This window comes from Megalopta genalis, unplaced genomic scaffold (assembly GCF_051020955.1).
Source record: "Megalopta genalis isolate 19385.01 unplaced genomic scaffold, iyMegGena1_principal scaffold0070, whole genome shotgun sequence".
Taxonomy (NCBI): Eukaryota; Metazoa; Arthropoda; class Insecta; order Hymenoptera; family Halictidae; genus Megalopta; species Megalopta genalis.
This window is the reverse complement of record NW_027476139.1, coordinates 257008-275701: the sequence shown is the minus strand read 5'-3', so window position 1 is coordinate 275701 and position 18694 is coordinate 257008. Positions and strand designations below refer to the sequence as shown.

The window sequence follows — 18694 nt, the reverse complement described above, 5'->3', positions numbered from 1 at the left end:
TCCTGGGTAGAGTTTTCGTGCTGAACAAAAAACTTTTCGTATAAATACAAAAATATTGCGCAGAAACTGCTCACGTCGACACTTTTTTAAATTTTGACATTAATTTATTGCTATTTAGGATCAAAAACAATTAATAAATTGCATGCCACTATATTCGGGAAACTCTCCTCTATCTTTTAACACCAATTAGAACCTTCTAACGTTTATACTTTTCATGCAATACCTCATTTTTGTCGAAAATTTTGGGTTTGTACAAAAGTTCGTTTATTTAAAAAACTGAGGGTGATGGAGCAATTCGGTTTTCGGATTCTTGTTCAGGAAGTGAAGCTCTACAAGAATTTCATAGTGGCTACAGAAACCCAAAAATCGTGTCGGACAGTGTAATCAAGACTCCTGATGAGTCTGTTGAGATTATTCGTGTCCATAATCTTAAGGTGTCATTCGATCTACAGTGGCCCACAAAAGTGTTCATACACCTTTTAAAACTCGATAATATTTTTCAAAGTGGACTAAATGATTTGATTTTTTTTTATAATAGCGGAACTAGTTTACTAGACGATGACCAAACTCTCGTAGATTTCGGTGACTTATATGCATGCTGAATTCCCTGTGACATACCGAAGGCGACAAAGTTAAAAACCTCGTATAAAAAGTGGTAACACGCACTCAATTTAGAGGATTAATGCAGTACAAGGAAATGTGTGTAATCATGTATGCTATTAAATCGTTTAAAAAAAAGATAGAAGAAGCATTAATTTTCAAACTAATCCTACATACGTTTGGAACAAATGTAAGATTTTTAAAAACGCCTGCGTCAAAATATCATCTCAACATTCAACTGGAAATGTGCAGTATCATATGAAAACGAAGTTTACTCTAGATGAAATATGCCCTCCGTAGACCATGACAGGCCTAAATGGGCTTTCTCAGTTTATACAGGGTGTTCCACAATTATTTTAACAGCCGAAAATGAGGGGTAGCAGAGGTCATTCGAAGTAACTTTTTCCTTTGCGAAAATGCAATCTGGGGCTTTGTTTACGAGTTATTAACGAAAAACACTGGCCAATGAGAGGTGATGGTGCGAGGGAGAGGGTCCGCGAAAGAGTCCGCAGCACGAGGCTTTGACAGAAGGTCGAGACGGACTCGAGCCGCGTTCGAAGTATTGAACAAGTCACAAGATGAGAACTTTCCGGATTTTTTTTACTACATAACAGTGATATTTTTAAGAAAAACGCTGTTCACCGTTACTTTAGAACGTCTGAAGAATATTTACTAATTTTTCGGACCCGAAATAATATGAAGTTTAACCGTGACAGCCGTTTTAATTTTCTGGTGTGCATGACACCTTGTGTGTACCATATGAAATTTTTATGCGAGGTGTACAGTGAAGATTAACGAATGATTTGCAAAGCTGATTTAATAATAAATAAGGGACGTAAAGGATTTGTTTATTAGAGAGATATGAAAAATATTATCAGTAAGAAACTCACCCATTTAGTTGAGGATGCATTTGCCTGCTGAAATTCACGATGTCGAAGGGCACTGACCTTGTTCAACGTACAGCGGATCTTTCACTGCACTGTCACCAAACACTGATCCCTTAATTAATCACTGATAATCCGAAACATTTGTGGATATTACGAAGGATGACTGAGACGCGTTTGCAGATAATCGTTTATACGACACGTTCGCGGATAATCGTTTATTCGACGTGTTCGTTCGGCAGTCGACGTTTCACTGCCAAAAAATCGAGGCCTCGACCGTGGGCCCTTGTCGTTCGTCTTTCGGCCGTCCGAGGAAATAACACCCGATACCATTTTCTTCGAAGCGCAGGGTACCGCCAAATGAAATAAACAAGATATGCCGAGACGTAAACTGTGTCCGACCCGCTGTAACCGTCGGTACCCTGCGCTCTTAGAACGTAATTAATGGCTGTGCGAAGAAAATGCTATCGAGTATCAAAAATATGTTTTAAAAAATCAATTTTAAAATGTTATGTCGACTGAATCCGTCGAACCTTAGCATCGACGTAACAATAAATCACAGGGCCGTTGCAATAGCACAGGTACAAATCCTAGTATACAAAAATTGGTAAATCCCGATGCTCGAAACTCGAGGCAGGCATATCAATCGCCGCCAGCAATATGCTGTGCCCTGCAATTGTTTTTCCTCAAGCTGTTAAGAATTTTGGAAAATCGTTTCGTCGACAATCGACCACGAACTCCTGCACTAGTAGTTTACATATCTTTCGATCCGAACCTTCGCGGTCGAGCGAAGCGATTCTAGCGACCAAAATAAATAATATACAATAACGGACTCGAGCAAGTTTTATTCTCTCGTACACTCACATAATTGGTGACCACGACGTGATCTGTCGCGCAAGGACAAGTCTTTTTTGGGTTATAACGATCACGCGAAAAAGTTCCTCATGGTGATTCATCGGCGATGTTGAGTCTTTCTCCACCGAACGACGCGGTTCCAGTTCGTACTGGCTGGAATCACGAAGGATTCCACCAAATATCACTACGTCAATGTGCATTTAAAAAATCAGTGTGACGACGTGGTGAGCGACATTATTAACAACCCTCCAGCGCAGAATATGTATGAGACACTGAAGGCGGAGTTGATTCAGCGCCTCTCAGATACTCAGGAGCACGCTCCTGGAACATGAGAAAATCGGCGACTTGAAACCGTCGATTTTCCTGCACCGATTGGAAAACCTCGCGAATGAAACTGGAAGACGGAATCGGAACGACAGCAGAGACAATTATCGCCGTTCGCGCTCGCCGTTGCGGAATTTTGAAATCGCGCGACCGGAATGCGGCAATCAGCGCCTCTGCGGCAAGATGCCACCAGTCATGCAATTTCGTGGCGGAAAACAGACGGGCCGATCGCTGATGATGGCAAGCAATAGCGAGTTGAAAATGAGTCGCTTTTTAGTGATGGTCCGGAACAATTTTTATGGTAAATACCGATTCGGATTTGTGTGTTTCCGCGATCGCGTGTGAACAGTCCGCGAAAAAAGACGGCCTATGAGCTGTACGTGACGGACGCTTTATTTAAATTTCGGGGGATTTTTCGTAGCGATTCGTCGTCGCCGATGTTACAATGATAGGTGATGATTTTTTCGGCGAAAAAATCTCACCTATTTTGGATAATAGGCCGCATGTTAGAGAATTTGAGTGAGTAACTGCATATCTCTCCATTTATCATGAAAATACCGTAAAACAGCTAACTTCGCTTCAGAATTTATGAAATTTCTATTGGCTGCATTATGTTCGACTGCTTTGTCAAACCTAAACTTAAATTCATCATCATCTTCTATCTCCAGGTCTTGTTTAGAAGGAGTATTTTCTGTAACTGTTTTTATAAACATATCACGTAATTGTTGCCGTTTTGTTTCATTTATTACTATTGAAATGTCTATATAGTTTTAAGTATTTGTTAAATGCATGCTTAGATTCTAGTTTTATTATATCTTGCGGTATGACCCTTGGAGGGGGTCGTACACTTATAGGTCGGCTCACCGATGCAACGTTCGAGCCAGAGACGACGCTGCCAGGGCAATAAATGCACAGGGTAAGGATAATCACTTGCATGTGTTTATCCTGTGCCCCTGGCAACTTTAGAAAGAAAAACTACGCTGCCTAGTCAGTCGAACGATAGCCTTTGCAAGAGTAATTGCATTTACTCGGTTGTCTCCTTATCCTATTCTTTCACATCTTCTACTCACCTTGTTTCTGTTAACTAAATAAAATACTATTTTGCTCTAAAAGAACAGTTTGAGTTCCTTGCTTATGCATAAGCACCGATACCCAACAATTACATTTAAACATCTTGCTGTAAAGCGTAAATGAGAAAATGTAGCAATGACGTCATTAAATAACACACGTTCAGAAGTAAGTAAATACGCAAAGCATCTTTCTAAATTTAATATTGTAGTTTCGGAAAACGACTAACAACATCTCCAGTTGCGTGATATATAATATATATTTCCACCCGCGTTAATGGGGAGTACCTGAGATGTGTTCCACAATTATGTGTTCTACAATTATTTTAACAGCCGAAAATGAGGGGTAGCTGAGGTCATTTGAAGCAACTTTTTCCTTTGCGAAAATGCAATCCGCAGATTTATTTACGAGTTATTAACGAAAAAAACTGACCGATCGAGAGAAACGTGCTTCGGCCGTGGAGCGCGATAGATGATGGGGGCTCCGTGCTGCGTTCGAATCAATGAACAAGTCACGGTGCGTGAACTTCCGAATTTTATTTTACTACATTACAGTGATAATTTTAAGAAAAACGCTATCTATCTTTATTTCAGAATGTCTGAAGAATATTTACCAATTTTTCGTCGAATCCGAAATAATAAGAAATTTAACCGTGACGGCCGTTTTAATTGCATGACACCTCGTGTGTAACATATGAAATTTTTAAGCAAGGTGTACAGTGAAGGTTAACAAAGTACGTGAATGATATTTTAGTTTAAATAATTCCGTGTCCAAACAGAATTCAACGAACGATTTGCAAAGCTGATTTAATAATAAATAATCGCGTTAAAGGACGTAAAGTATTTGTTTATTAGAGAAATATGAAAAATATTATCAATAATAAAATCACCCATTTAGTTGAGGATGCATTTGCTGGCTGGAATTGTGGCTCACGATGTCGAAGGGCACTGACCTCGTACAACGTACAGCTACATTTTAATTAATCACTGATAATCCGAAACGGAAAAAAACGGAAAAGTTCGCGGAAAATAGTTTATACGACGCGTTCGCGGATAATCGTTTATTCGACGCGTTCATTCGGAAGTCGACGTTTCACTGCCAAAAAATCCAGGCCTCGACCCTTGTCGGCCCTTGTCGTTCGTCGTTCGGCCATCTGAGAAAATGACACCCGATACCATTTTCCTCGAACGACCGTTAAATACGTTCTAAGAGTGCAGGGTACCGCCATATGAAATAGACAAGATATGCAGAGACGTAAACTGCGGCCGACCTGCTGTCACCGACGGTAGCCTGGGATCAGTTGTACGTTGTACGACGTCAGTGCATACGAGTCAGCAAATGCATCCTCAACTAAATGGGTGAGTTTCTTATTAATAATATTTTTCATATTTCTCTAATAAACAAATCCTTTACATTCGTTAACGTGATCATTTATTATTAAATCAGCTTTGCGAATCATTCGTTGAATTCTGTTCGGACACGGAATTATTTAAATTAAAATATCATTTACGAATTTTGCTAATCCTCACTGTACACCTTGCATAAAAATTTCATATGGTACACATGACAATTAAAACGGCTGTCACGGTTAAACTAGATATTATTTCGGGTCCGAAAAATTAGTAAATATTGTTTAGACGTTCTAAAGTAAAGGTGAACAGCGTTTTTCTTAAAAATATAACTTTTACGTAGTAAAAAAAATCCGGAACGTTCATACTTCGTGACTTGTTCAATACTTCGAACGCGGCTCGAGTCCGTCTCGACCTTCTGTCAAAGCCTTGTGCTGCGGGCTCTCGAACTTCGCGCCCTCAACTCTCATCGGTCAGTGTTTGTAAACAAAGCCGCAGTTACATTTTCGCAAAGAAAAAGTTACTTAGAATGACCTCAGCTACTCCACATTTCCGTATTGCGAGACATTTTTGGGACGCCCAGTATAAGGAAACAGGAGGAGCATCAAGAATCATAAAAAGAACAGGATCAAGAATCGGGGATTTTCGTATCACTCTCACGATGGACCCAATTAGCAGAGAGTGACAACTGAGAGCTGATTCGTGTTGTTTCGAATGACAATTATTCGGACATCTTTGATTGGAGGAGGTACAATCTGATAATTCTATGTATTTCCAATATTAACGCTAAGATCGCTTTAAAAATGTGCTTTTATACAATTAATTTTAAAGACCAACAAAGTGCAATAAGAAATTGAACGAACCGAAAATAATATGTTTAAACTTTTAAACAAAATCTCTATCGATTGAGGGAAAGGCAATTCACATATAGATCAATTTTGAAGATACACAACTTAAAATAGAGGACTCGCAAGGACATATGTATACAGGGATGTCAACGGATAATTTTACACGTTCGATTGGATTTCGTTTGGAAGTGAAGGGTAATTGGAAATGCAAATTCCAGAAAAGATTGAACGATGTATTGTTGGATAATATTATTTTCGTTTTAGCTGCACAAGTGCCTATTATTACCGATACCAATTTGAAGAAAGACGAAATAATCATTGACCTTAAAACACGAGGTAACAAGAGAGTAGATTTTCACTGTTTTGCGGGTGGTATGACCGGAATCAATCAGTTGGTTTAAAGTAATCGATTAGCAGTTAATATTGCGATATTATGCCTATTCGCTTATTTGTCCCGAGTGCTTACAAGTGTTGGAGCGAACCCCATGTTGGTCGTCGAATTCCAGTTGAGCTCCGTCTTCGCTGCGACCCCATCGCTGATTTTATTCTGATCTATCAGCTCCAAATTATTCGGTCGGGTATAGTTAGTGTAATCCCGATCTGGATGCACCACATGGTTCTTCACCGTTCCTATGTTTTTGGCAAATTTCATCCTCCGTTCATGAACATTGATAGGTTTCAAATAGTGATCTTCCTCCTCATTGTTCAGCATAGGCGATGTTTCCACAGCGTCCTTGGCATTCATACACAAGTAGTCAGAGCTCATCATGGTTCGAGATTCAGAGGAATTCTCGCAATTGTGAGTTGTTGAAGAATGCATGATGTGGTCGGGAGCAGAGACCATCATTAGATAATCGTTCATTGCGCCCTCAAGCAGAGTTTTGTTCATGTTCAGATATGAGGAGTTTAATTCAATGTAGTGCTGAAATTACCAATTTTGCTTACAATTGAGTCCCTTAGTGTTAATTAGATAAATACAAATATCTTTCAAAATTATCATGCTCGAATATATGCATGCTACATGAGCATGACCTCCAATTATCCAATAAAATGTGGATTATGCGAAAACGTGTTCCGATATTGCAATCTTTCCGAAATGATGTCATTGATATGAATATGTCGTCCTGTATAAAGTGATATGAAGATCACGTTGAGGAACTTACCGCTCTAACATTGTCCTCCAACAATTTTCCTACATTGTCGACAAGCTCCGTGAAACTCGGACGTAGAGAAGGTTTAGCCTTCCAACACTGACACATTATGTCATACCTAGAAATGAAAAGCAAAGGATGTGTTATCGATAACAAATTACACTGTACGTACGATCGACTCGTAAGTCGTAAATTACGATTACTCGTAATCGTAATTAACCATGCTATAGTATATATATATATATACTAATATATTATACATATTTTATATATTATATTATAATATATTATATATTATTTTATATATTTTTATATTATATTATATATCTTGTCAAACGAATGTCAAATCGATCCAAAATTTCCAGAAATGTCTCAGGAAGTAATAAGTGACTTTTTGCATGCAAATTTTGAAAACTCGGTAAGCCAACTTGTTTTCGAATATAATTGAAAAAAAGTTGTTCCGATTCCTTTCCAAATCAAATATCTTGAGCCAACCTACACTTCAAAGGTGGCATATTCTGGCTGCTCCAATCTGTAACCCTCGATCAGCTTCTGATACACAGTTTCCGCTTCCATTCCCGGATACGGAGTCTCAGCTAGCGTGAAAAACTCACACAGAACTATGCCAAACGTCCAAATGTCCGACGGCGTGGAGAAAATTAGATCTTTCATCGTTTCGATGGCCAACCACTTAATAGGTAATGGACAATCACTATTCTTTTTATACATTTCTTCTTTGTACAAACTTTTGGCCAGACTGAAGTCAGATATCTTCACCACATTGTCATCGGCCAGAAGGATATTTCTAGCGGCCAGGTCACCGTGCAGTATCTGCACATTCATTTTTCGGAAACGGTATATGCGATTAGACATTTGTTCAGCAACTTATTTCCAATTCAAATGAAATTTTGCAAAAATTATAGTTTGTTGTTCAATTATTATACATGAATGGACTATGGATTTTATGCTAATTTGAGTTAAGTACATATATAAAATTGTGAAACATAGGAAAATGTGAATAGTATAAAAAATAATTGATATTTTCATCTTCTTTTGATTAGAAGAAATGATTCGATTGGAAATAGAAACTTTTTAAGTAATTTTGCTCTGATAGAATTATCTGCGAGAAGAAGTCGCAGGAACTCACTCTTCTCTGGCCGAGATATTCCATTCCATGAGCCACTTGGAATGCCCAGGACAACAGATCCTGCGTGCAAATTGTTTTGAAATTAGAGTCCTTGCAGTCTCCCCGACAGATTGACCGTCTAGGTTGAGTAGAACCGCTATTAAGTACGGGATCATCTGCCGCCATATCGATGTCCTGGGGATCTATAACTGTGGTGTGATACTGCACTGAATCGGATTCCGAATCCATAGATTTTACCCTACCACGCAGACAGATGAGAACACAAAAGCATCAACATCACAATCCCTTTCATCGCAGTAATCGCGAGAAGCAAATAGTTACATCTCGTTGCATGAAACGACACTGCCACGCCCCTGTTAATTTAGTTAAGTGCATTTAATGTGATTTCAAATAACTAATTATAATATTAAATTGGCTGAACTGTGCAACAATTCGTTCTTTATAGAAATTAAAGCACATTAGCTAATCTGCATAACATTTTGAAATTCAACAATGACAGTGTTATTTGCTAAATATCGGATGTTCATTTACAACCACATGAGATGGATTCTTCGTCATAGAGTTGTTAATAAATAAAAGGAAGCATATAAGAAAAATAATATTAATGAACCTGTTAATGCTGCGAAGATAGGCAAGTCTAGTCGATAGATCGAGATCGATACTGAGGTCTAATTTGCCAGTAGCTGGATCGATCTGATTGATAAAGCTGTTTCTATGCCTCAATAAGTAATTATGCAAATTTCCAAATCTGCAGAATTCTACGATTACTAACAATTCACCTGGAGAATCAACATAAATCACTTAAATAGACATAAAATATACTTAAATGGTAATCAAACTAACTAACAATATCATAATTGATCTTGATTGTTGTAAAAAAAATTCAGTGAATAAAATTGAACAAAAGTAATTTTGAATTCGCAAGAAATTTACAACTCCTCTAGCAGCATCAATCAACAAACTTTGAGAAGCCAAATAAAATAGTTATAGTAAATAAATAATTAAAGAAGTGTCTTTAAGTAATCATTAATAAGCATCACATGAATATATGTACATGCTTCGATACTCAGTGCTAATTTATGTGAAAAATGGTACTTTTGTTCCTAGCGTACCCTAAATTAATTAGTGGGTAGAAGACATACGTTTCAAGATATTTCTTGTACAAGCGCCAAGAAGATTGACAACATTCAGATGTTTGCCAAGATGTACCATGATCTTGAGTTCGCTGGCAAGTGCAGAGATATACATGAGATTGGGAGCACGGCGGACCATCTTTACCGCTACGGTAATAACCGCCTCACCATTGCAAATGCCGAGAGCTTCCGCTTTCAAAACTACACCGAATGCGCCGCTTCCCAAGTGTTTTCCTGTAGATTACGTAGTTATTTACTGAAAATTATTAGCAAAACATACTCCGTTGAACTAACATTTTTATTAGCTTTTCAACACACGGCAGACGGTTCTTATAGAGCAAAATTTCGAACAAAAATCCAGAAGCCATTTTTCTAATCACGGAAAAAAGATCGAACTTTGAAGTGTACGATTAATAGATTGGGTAAAATAATACGAACTCCAGCCGCTGATTTTTTAAATATAAGTTGACGAAAGGCGACTGCGAATTGTTTCTATTCTCACTATGCTTCTCGTCGGCTTTTTACAAAGTGTCCACTTTGGAAGGTTCTTCAAGCTTCCAGAAAGTTAATTTTTGTGCGACTTATCTCCTGCGACGAGAAACATAAGGCGATGGTTATCGCAGGTACTTAACGTATCTCCTACCTCAGTACATATATCGCCTTGCAATGGTTATTTCTTAATTACAGTAGTTTTTTTAGAGTTTCCACAGTATGACGATATATTTTTATATAACATTCAAACTATTTCAACATATTCAAACAATATTTAAATAAAGCAGATTTAACACACCAACATCATCAAACTTATTCTTATTTAATTTGAAAGTTATACGTCTGAGAACGAATTTTAGTAATAGAACAAAATTACATAGTAAAAAACACTTTATTTAAGGAAAAATGTCGAGGAAAGATTTTTAATCGAAGCTTACCTAATTTCAACTTTGCTCTGGGAAATTCCCATTTTTTATCATAAGGGAGGAGATCTGCCTGATCGTCTACTGTCAAGTCCGGATTCAAACTCTCGACAGCTCCTTTCTCGAAATGCGTAAGACCAGCCTCCATTAATTCCTTTCTCATTATCTGCAACATCATAAAAATGGATGAGATTGTTGTACAATCAAATTGCATGGTGTAATATCACAAACCGAAATTACCCTATCACGGCGAACCCTCATGGCGACGTAGATCACCAGGAGCGTAGATCATCAGAACGAGCACTACTAACATAACAACTAAAATAATCAGACCTACAGGTCTGTTACTTACAATTCCGAACCCTGTTAATTAAAACAAGTGTAAAGTAAATTTTCTTATTCTACATGTCAACACTACACAATCTAACAAATTACCTTTTATCGTTATTCGTTGAGAAACTTCTACTTTCCCATTTCGATTCTCCGCCCGACACACGTACTCGCCGCTGTCGACTTCCAATGGATATTCCAGTTTAATTTTTTTGGGAGTTATTGGAAAACTCCCCCCCGTGTCCGCTACCTTGTCGTGGTGGGGGGGCTTCGTGCCCTAATGATCCTCAAGGCTGTGCCGGCGGGGATTTTATTCCCTGGCAGGTTCTACCTAGCCGGAGTGGCTTGAGGTGAGGGGCCAACTAAAGTCGGACACATACCGTAAACCTGTGGTCATGTTTTACAGGAACGGGGGTCTTGCCTTAACCGGCCGGACCGCGAGGATGACAACCTCTCTAAAAAATCCCTAGCCCCAAGCAGTGTTGCGCGGTGAAGAGGGCGTAGCTGGAGTAAGCGCCAGCTATGGTTGGTGGGTGCACCAATCGTTAGCGGACAACCCCGGGGTACCTGGCGACCCCCCGGGCGTATTAGCCTTCCCCGGGTATGGCGGCTCTACCCGGGGTGACCTCTTTTCCGACCATTCTCGTGGGATCAACTATGGATTGTTCACAAATTAAAAAAACCGGGGTGGGGGGAAGCGAGAGGGAGAAGGAGGCGCGCGTGGCTAGCGTGCGCCTCGAGCGCATGGATGGGTCGGTGTTGCGGGAACTTCCCGCAACACGCGGCAGAGAGAGGTCCGCTGTGGACCTTGGCGAGTGCGATGGGGGAGAGGAGTCCGACCACTCGGTCTCCTCTCACCGCTCTTCGCAGAGCGCCCCTGGCTCCTCAACAGGGAGGAAGAGGGGAAGACCGCCGACTACTGGTCAGTACGTTGGCCTCTATGAGGCGAAACGTAAGCTGACGGAGGCCAACAGGGGCCTCATCGCGGCAATTTTTGACCCGGTGGCCCCGGGGCCGCAGCCCGGGAGATCGGTCGACCCGCTTCCGGACGAGGTGGAAATCGCTGCGAATCTTCGCAGCCGTCCGACGCGGGAGATAGCGGCGTCGATAATGGAGAGCCTGGCCGAAGTGGCCAAGATCTCTAATGCGACAAGGGAGTTGCGGCCAGTCACGGTGCGGATCCTGCAAGCGGCGGCCCTGAACAGCCGGGCGGGCGTTGCGGAGCTGACAATGAGGTCAGCTTCCGACGCCACCCGGCTGTTAGAATCGGAAAACGCTCTCCTTAGGGAGCAGATGGCGGAGTTGCGGACCGAGGTGGCCCGACTCCGTCAGGCGGTGGAAACGAGGCCGGCAGCAGTCGAGATGCCTCCGCCGCCGGCCCCTGAGGGGGGCACAGGGCCGCTGCTGAGCGCCGGCGCCCGGGGGCCCCAACGCCCTGGGCGAGGGAGGCCCTTGCCGGCGTCCGCAGCGGTGCCAGAAAATTTGCTGGCACAGATCGGCTCCCTGATCGATGCCAAGCTGGCATCGTTCAGGAGGGAGCTGATCCCGCGGGTGCAGGATCCGCGGTCGGTGCCACCCGTGCCAACCACCCCCAGCCTGTCGATAGACAGGAAAGGGGGGAAAAAGGGTGGCAATAGAGGAGGGGCTCCGGCCGCTAAGGCGGCACAGATGCAGCCCCCACAGCAGAGGGCTGCCTCTGCTGTTGCGCCGCCCTCCACCGCACCTCCAACTGAGGTGTGGTCGAAGGTTGTTGGCCGAAAGGCCAAAAAGGCAGCTGCCGCAGTTAAACCTGCGGCGGCTGCCAAGGCCTCTTCGACCGGGAGGGTGGCGAAACGGGTGGCACCGGCTGCCTCCAAGAGGGCTCCCCTGCCGCCGCGTCCGCCCCGCACGGCTGCCGTCACGATAACGGTACCGGCCGGCGGGGCTATGACGTATGCCGAGGCAATGGCCACTGCCAGGTCAAAAGTTGACCTGGCAGAGATTGGCATTGTCTCGATGAAGCCGAGGAGGGCGGTGACGGGGGCTCTAATTTTGGAGATCCCCGGCGCCGACGGGGCTGCCAAAGCCACCGCCCTTGCCACGAAAGTGGCCGAAGCGCTGGCAGACACCGGCGTGAAGGTCGCGCGCCCGGTAAAGAAGACCGACCTTAGGGTGCGCGGCCTGGTCGATTCGACCACGCCGGCTGAGGTTGCCGCGGCAGTTGCCCGTGTGGGAGGGTGCGACGAGGGGGAGGTGAGGACCGGCGAAATCCGGTCTTCCCCCTCGGGACTTGGCACCCTTTGGGTCCAGTGCCCTACTGCGGCTGCACGCAAAGTTGCGGTTGCGGGAAGGCTTACTGTGGGCTGGACCCAGGCGACGGTCGAGGCACTCAGCGCCCGGCCCCTGCAGTGCTATCGCTGCCTTGGCCTAGGCCACACTAGGCAGCGATGCACTGCGGCCGAGGACCGGTCCGAATGCTGCTTCGGATGCGGCAGTCTGGACCACAAGGTGGCTGGCTGCACGGCGAAACCTAACTGCCCGCTCTGTGCGGGAGCAGGCAAGCCGGCCGGCCACCGCCTCGGTAGCCGGGCGTGCCCTGCCAGCGCGAAACGCGGCAGGGGAAGCAAGGGGAGGAAAACCGCGGTGGCCAAGGCGGCGGCCACCGTGGCAACTAAGCCGAAGGTGGCACCAAAAGGTGTCACCATCGCGCCCGCGGGGGCGGATGGGGCCAAAGAGGCCCCAGAGGCCACCGCTCCCGCGGCGGCGATGGATGTAGAGGCCTGCCCACAATGGGGCCCAAGGGCCCTATAATACAGGCCAACCTGAACCGCTCGGCCTGGGCACAGGACCTTCTGGTGCAATTCCTGGCCGAGCGGGGTGCCGGGTTGGCCGTAGCGGCGGAGCCGTACAGGATTCCCGACCATCCACATTGGATGGGGGACCTGAGCGGCTCCGCCGTTATAATATGGGCAGGCCGGCCGGGGTCCCCGGCGTGCTCCGTTATCGAGCGCGGCCGGGGATACCTGGCCGTTGACTGGGGCGGCACCGCGGTTGTGGCGATCTACGCACCTCCAAGGTGGTCCCTCGAGGAGTTCGAGCAGTATCTGGACGGGGTGGGGAGATGCGTCTCCCGCTGCCAGCCCCGTCCGGTGCTGGTCCTGGGGGACTTCAACGCCAAGTCGCCGGCTTGGGGTTCCCCCGGGACAAACCCGAGGGTCCGGGAGGTGCTTGATTGGGCGGCGGGACTCGAGCTCCGTCTTTTAAACACGGGCTCGGTCCATACGTGCGTGCGGCACAATGGGGGGTCCATCGTTGACCTTTCATGGGCAACGCCCCCCGCCGCGCGCCGTATTACGGGGTGGAGGGTGGCGGAGGAGGTCGAGACACTATCAGACCACAGGTACATTGTTCTCGGCCTTTCCGCCGCCCCATCGACACCCCGACGTCGCCCCGCTGATGAGGGATCGCCTCAGCCGCGGTGGGCGCTAAAGCGCCTCGACCAGGACGCTCTGATGGCGGCAGCCCACGTCGTGGCCTGGCCGGCAACACCGGCCGGGCCAGTCGACGGGACAAGGGAGGCCCATTGGTTCCGGGGCGCAATGACGTCCATTTGCGACGTCGCCATGCCCCGGGCCAGGGTTTTCCCGAGGAAGGCGGTGTACTGGTGGTCGCGCGCGATAGCGGATTTGCGCACAGAGTGCGTTCGCGCGCGACGCCAGTGCGCCCGCGCCCGTCGACGACGACGTTCCGACGTGGAGCTGGCTATCCAGCTGTATGGGCGTTACAGAGAGAAGGTGGTCGCCCTGCAGCTGGCCATCAGGCAGGCAAAGAGCCAGGCCTGGCGCGACCTTCTCGGCACTATTAACCGAGACCCATGGGGGCGCCCATACAAAATGGCGATGGGACGATTGCGTCCCTGGGCGCCCCCTGTGACAGAGAGCCTGGATCCGGGGATGCTCGGACGGGTCGTGGACGCGCTATTCCCCGTCAGCGGGGAGGCGTCCCGGCCCGTCCCTCAGCTAGAGGGACATGAGTGGTCCCCGGATCTGGAGGTCGCGCCGGAGGAAATGGCCGGGGTAGTCAAATGGCTTCGGGGCAAGAATACTGCCCCGGGGCCGGACGGTATCCCCGGCCGGGTCTGGCTGCTTTCCATGAGCGTCTTGGGCGAGAGGCTGAGAGGCCTCTACTCCGGGCTCCTGAGGTCCGGGGTGTTCCCGGACCTCTGGAGGGGAAGTCGGATGGTCCTCTTAAGGAAGGATGGGAGGCCTGCGGATTCTCCCTCCGCGTACCGGCCCATTTGCCTCCTGGACGAGGTGGGCAAGATCTTTGAAAAGATCATTGCTGCCCGCCTCGCCAGGCACCTGTCCCGCGTTGGCCAGGATCTGGCGGACTGCCAGTTCGGCTTCCGGGAGGGGCGATCGACGGTCGATGCAATTGACCGTCTAAAGTCCCTCTCGGACAATGCCGTGGCACGGGGCGGGGTGTGCGTGGCGGTGTCGATCGACATCGTCAATGCAGTTAACACCCTGCCCTGGTCCGCCATTAGGGAGGCCCTAGTTGAACACCAGGTGCCTCCCTATCTGAGGCGGGTGATCGGGGCCTACCTGCGGGGCAGGTGGGTGGAATACCCGGGTCGGTATGGGACGATACGGAGGGAAGTGGACTGCGGGGTCCCACAGGGGTCCGTGTTAGGACCACTCCTGTGGGACCTGGGATATAACGCAGTCCTGAAGGCCCCCCTGCCCGACGGTGCCACTCTCGTCTGCTATGCAGACGACACATTAGTGGTCGCCGTCGGGGACACCTTCGAGAGGACCATCCGACGAGCGGAGGTTGCGGTGGCAGCCGTCGTCGCGAGGATCTGCGATCTGGGGCTGAAGGTGGCCCCGGAGAAGGCCGAGGCCGTCTGGTTTGGACGGCCTTGGTCTCGGCCACGGGCCAGATCGTGGATCTGGGTTGGAGAAGCCTGCGTCGAGGTGAAGTCCGAGATCAAGTATCTCGGACTGATCCTCGACAGCCACTGGAGGTTCGGAGCACATTTCGGCCGTCTCGTCCCCCGAGTTGAGAGGGCGGCGGCCGCGTTAGGCCGCCTGTTGCCCAATATCGGGGGACCGGGCGATATGGTGCGTCGCCTATACCTAGGCGTGGTGCGGTCCATGGCATTATACGGCGCCCCGATTTGGGCGCCGTCCGTGAGGGCAAACCGGCGCAACACATTGTTGTTGCGCCGGATTCAGAGGCAAATGGCCCTTCGCCTCGTAAGGGGTTACTGCACCACGTCTACCGTGGCGGCGCTTGCTCTGGCGGGAGAAATTCCCTTCGAGCTGCAGGCGGCGATGCGCGCCTATGTCTATAGGCGCATATGCATCGCTGGCCGGGCTCGGGGGGACCCGCCGGAGCAGGAGGCGGTCGAGGGCTTCGGGCTCCAGGCCCGGGGACTAGCGCTCGTCAGATGGCATGCGGAGCTTTGCTCCCATGCCGCCGAGCGCGTCCCCGGGGCTCTCCTGCCGCACTTCACCTCGTGGCGGGAGAGGCGGTTTGGCAGGCTCTCCTACCGTGCGACGCAGGTATTCACCGGGCATGGCTGCTTCGGTGTCTACCTGTGTCGCATCGGTCGAGAAGCGACGACGGTGTGCCACCACTGTGGCGCGGAGGAGGACTCGGCGCAGCATACACTGGAGGTGTGCCCCGCCTTTTCAGTGCTGTGCCGAGTCCTAAGTAGGGAAGTTGGTCGCGACCTCGCTCTCTCCAGCTTAGTTGGGGCCATGCTGGAGAGCCCGAGAAAATGGGCGGCAGCCATCGCCTTCTGCGAAGAGGTGATGCTGCAGAAGGAGGCTGCCGAGCGGGGTCGCCGTGAGCGGGGGGTGCGGCGTGTGCGCCCACGCCTAGAGCCCCCCTCCCCGAGCAGATGAGAATAGGCGGGCGGCGGGTGTACCAGATTACTGGTTTAATTGCCCGCCGCCCGCCACCCCCCCCCCCAACTGAAGCTGTCCTCCCCACAGTGGGAGTGACGAGGCGGTGTGGGGTGCGGTCCCCGCACCGCCGAAGCAAGATGATTCATGGGGGGAGTATAAATCTCCCCCCCGGGACGCGGCCGGCCACCGCCACTCCATCCTGGTGGCCGGCCAGGCGAGGGGGAGCCGCGGTTGTGTTCTTTGAGAGTTCCCGTGGCTCCCCCGCTACTCGCCAGCGCCCTAGGCCGCCGTGGGGGTTTTAGCGGGTCGAAACCCGCACTACCCCCGCCCCGCCCTTCGGGCGGGACGGGGGTGTCTGACCAGCAGATTTCCCCCACGTTAAACAAAAAAAAAAAAAAAAAGTTATTGGAAAACTTATACTTTTCGTTATTAATTACCAACTGTGTTCCGTCCTGGAAAAATTATGTCAATTTTTAATAACTTGCATCAAAATAAATTTCCGAATATGATAAAACAATAAAATAGTAAGTAACATAGACAGTAAAATATTGCTCTGATTTAGAAATATAATATGTAGGAGTCTGACATATTTCTGACTTGTTTTTGTAAGATCTAGGAGAGAATGTATTGTCGATCGGCTGGGATAGTTTGATTGGTTAAAACAGTATTCCGGAAAATGAAATATCCGGGTACGGATTCCGGTCCCGTTCTATCGAATCGGATTTTCTCCTACAAACTTTAATTCCTAATTGATTACCTTAAACCAACTGATGCTTGGTTTCGGCATACCATCCGCGAAACAGAGAAAATCTACTATCTTGCGACCTTGTGTTTTAAGGTCAATGATTATCTCGTCTTTCTTCAAATTGGTATCGGTAATAATAGGCGCTCGCGTGCAACTAAAACGAAAAAATAATATTATTCAACAATACATCACTGAATCTTTTTAGGAATTTGCATTTCCAATTACCCTTTACTTCCAAACGATATCCAGTAGATCGTGTCAAATTACCCGTGGATGTGTCTGTACAGATATATTCTTGCGAATCCTCTATTTTCACGTTGTGTATCTTTAAAATTGATCTATACGTGAACTGCGTCTTCCCTCGATGGATAGAAATTCTGTCTAAAAATTTAAACATATTATTTTTGGTTCGTTCAATTTCTCACCGAACTTTGTTGATCTTTAAAATTAATTGTATAAAAGCACATTTTTGAAGCGATCTTAGCGTAAATATCGGAAGTAAAATTACCAGATTGTACTATTGGACCACTTTCGCCCCTCCTATCCAAAATGTCCAAATATTTAAGAATCGAAGCAGCACAGGTCAGCTCCCAGTTGTCATCCTCTGCTACTGGGTCCATCGTAAGAATAATACCGAATTCCCCGACTTCATCTAAAATATTTTGAAACACATTGTGGCATCTGAACAACACGTATTTGTAGAAAAATGTCCATTAGGTAAGAATTACGTGAACATTTCGATAGCATAGTTAATGAGCATGCAACGAGACATATTATAACAAAATTAAGCAATTAATCAAAAACTTATTTCGTCTGCACACTTCGTCTAGCTCTAAAACAAAAGGATTCTGTTTTGTTAATCGTGAAAAGTGAATCTGGTCTCATTCTTACCGGAAACGGACACTATTTCGGTGACATTTCCGCAACAAACATAGCTGCACGCACTGCAGGTGAGCTGGCCGGACATTTCAATGGTCGTCCATACTGTAGAGAGCAGATGAGTCACAGTTCCATTTTCACTAAAGTTCTGCGAATAATATATCTTGATTTAATAAATCGGTCGCAGTTGATGGAACGTGTTTACACGGACTTCAATCAATACTAAATCACCGAGTCGGTCAAGATGACCTATATCATATTTTTCACTTAAAAGTTATTGAAATCATGAACTCTCATTTATGGAAAATAACTGAAACAATATCTTCATTCAAGCATACATTATAACGAAAATAGTGTAAATTCTAAATACAATCAGTCATGCATTCGTGTTCGGTGAAGTAGGTGTTAAAACATTGGGCACCGTTAAGTACTCAAGGACACCATCGTCGCAAGAAGGATAATTGAAGCATTTGCGGTAACTCCAGGTAATATTCGGCTTCGGAAACGCTTCCACATGGCATTCTACCTTTTCCACCTCTGATTGGGAAAGTAGTACAAGCTCGGTTTGCTCAT

General features: G+C 46.7%; 1 protein-coding gene across 1 annotated transcript; it reads right to left on the bottom strand.

Moving 5' to 3' along the window:
- Nucleotides 1-2426: 2426 nt before the first annotated feature.
- LOC143261868 (vascular endothelial growth factor receptor 1-like) lies at nucleotides 2427-17862 on the bottom strand. Its single transcript, XM_076527986.1, is given in 12 exon segments — nucleotides 2427-2492; nucleotides 6395-6850; nucleotides 7092-7197; nucleotides 7579-7910; nucleotides 8227-8464; nucleotides 8837-9005; nucleotides 9369-9593; nucleotides 10289-10439; nucleotides 10514-10564; nucleotides 10566-10614; nucleotides 10702-10880; nucleotides 17668-17862. Coding segments are annotated over 12 exon segments (2217 nt in total).
- Nucleotides 17863-18694: the final 832 nt, after the last annotated feature.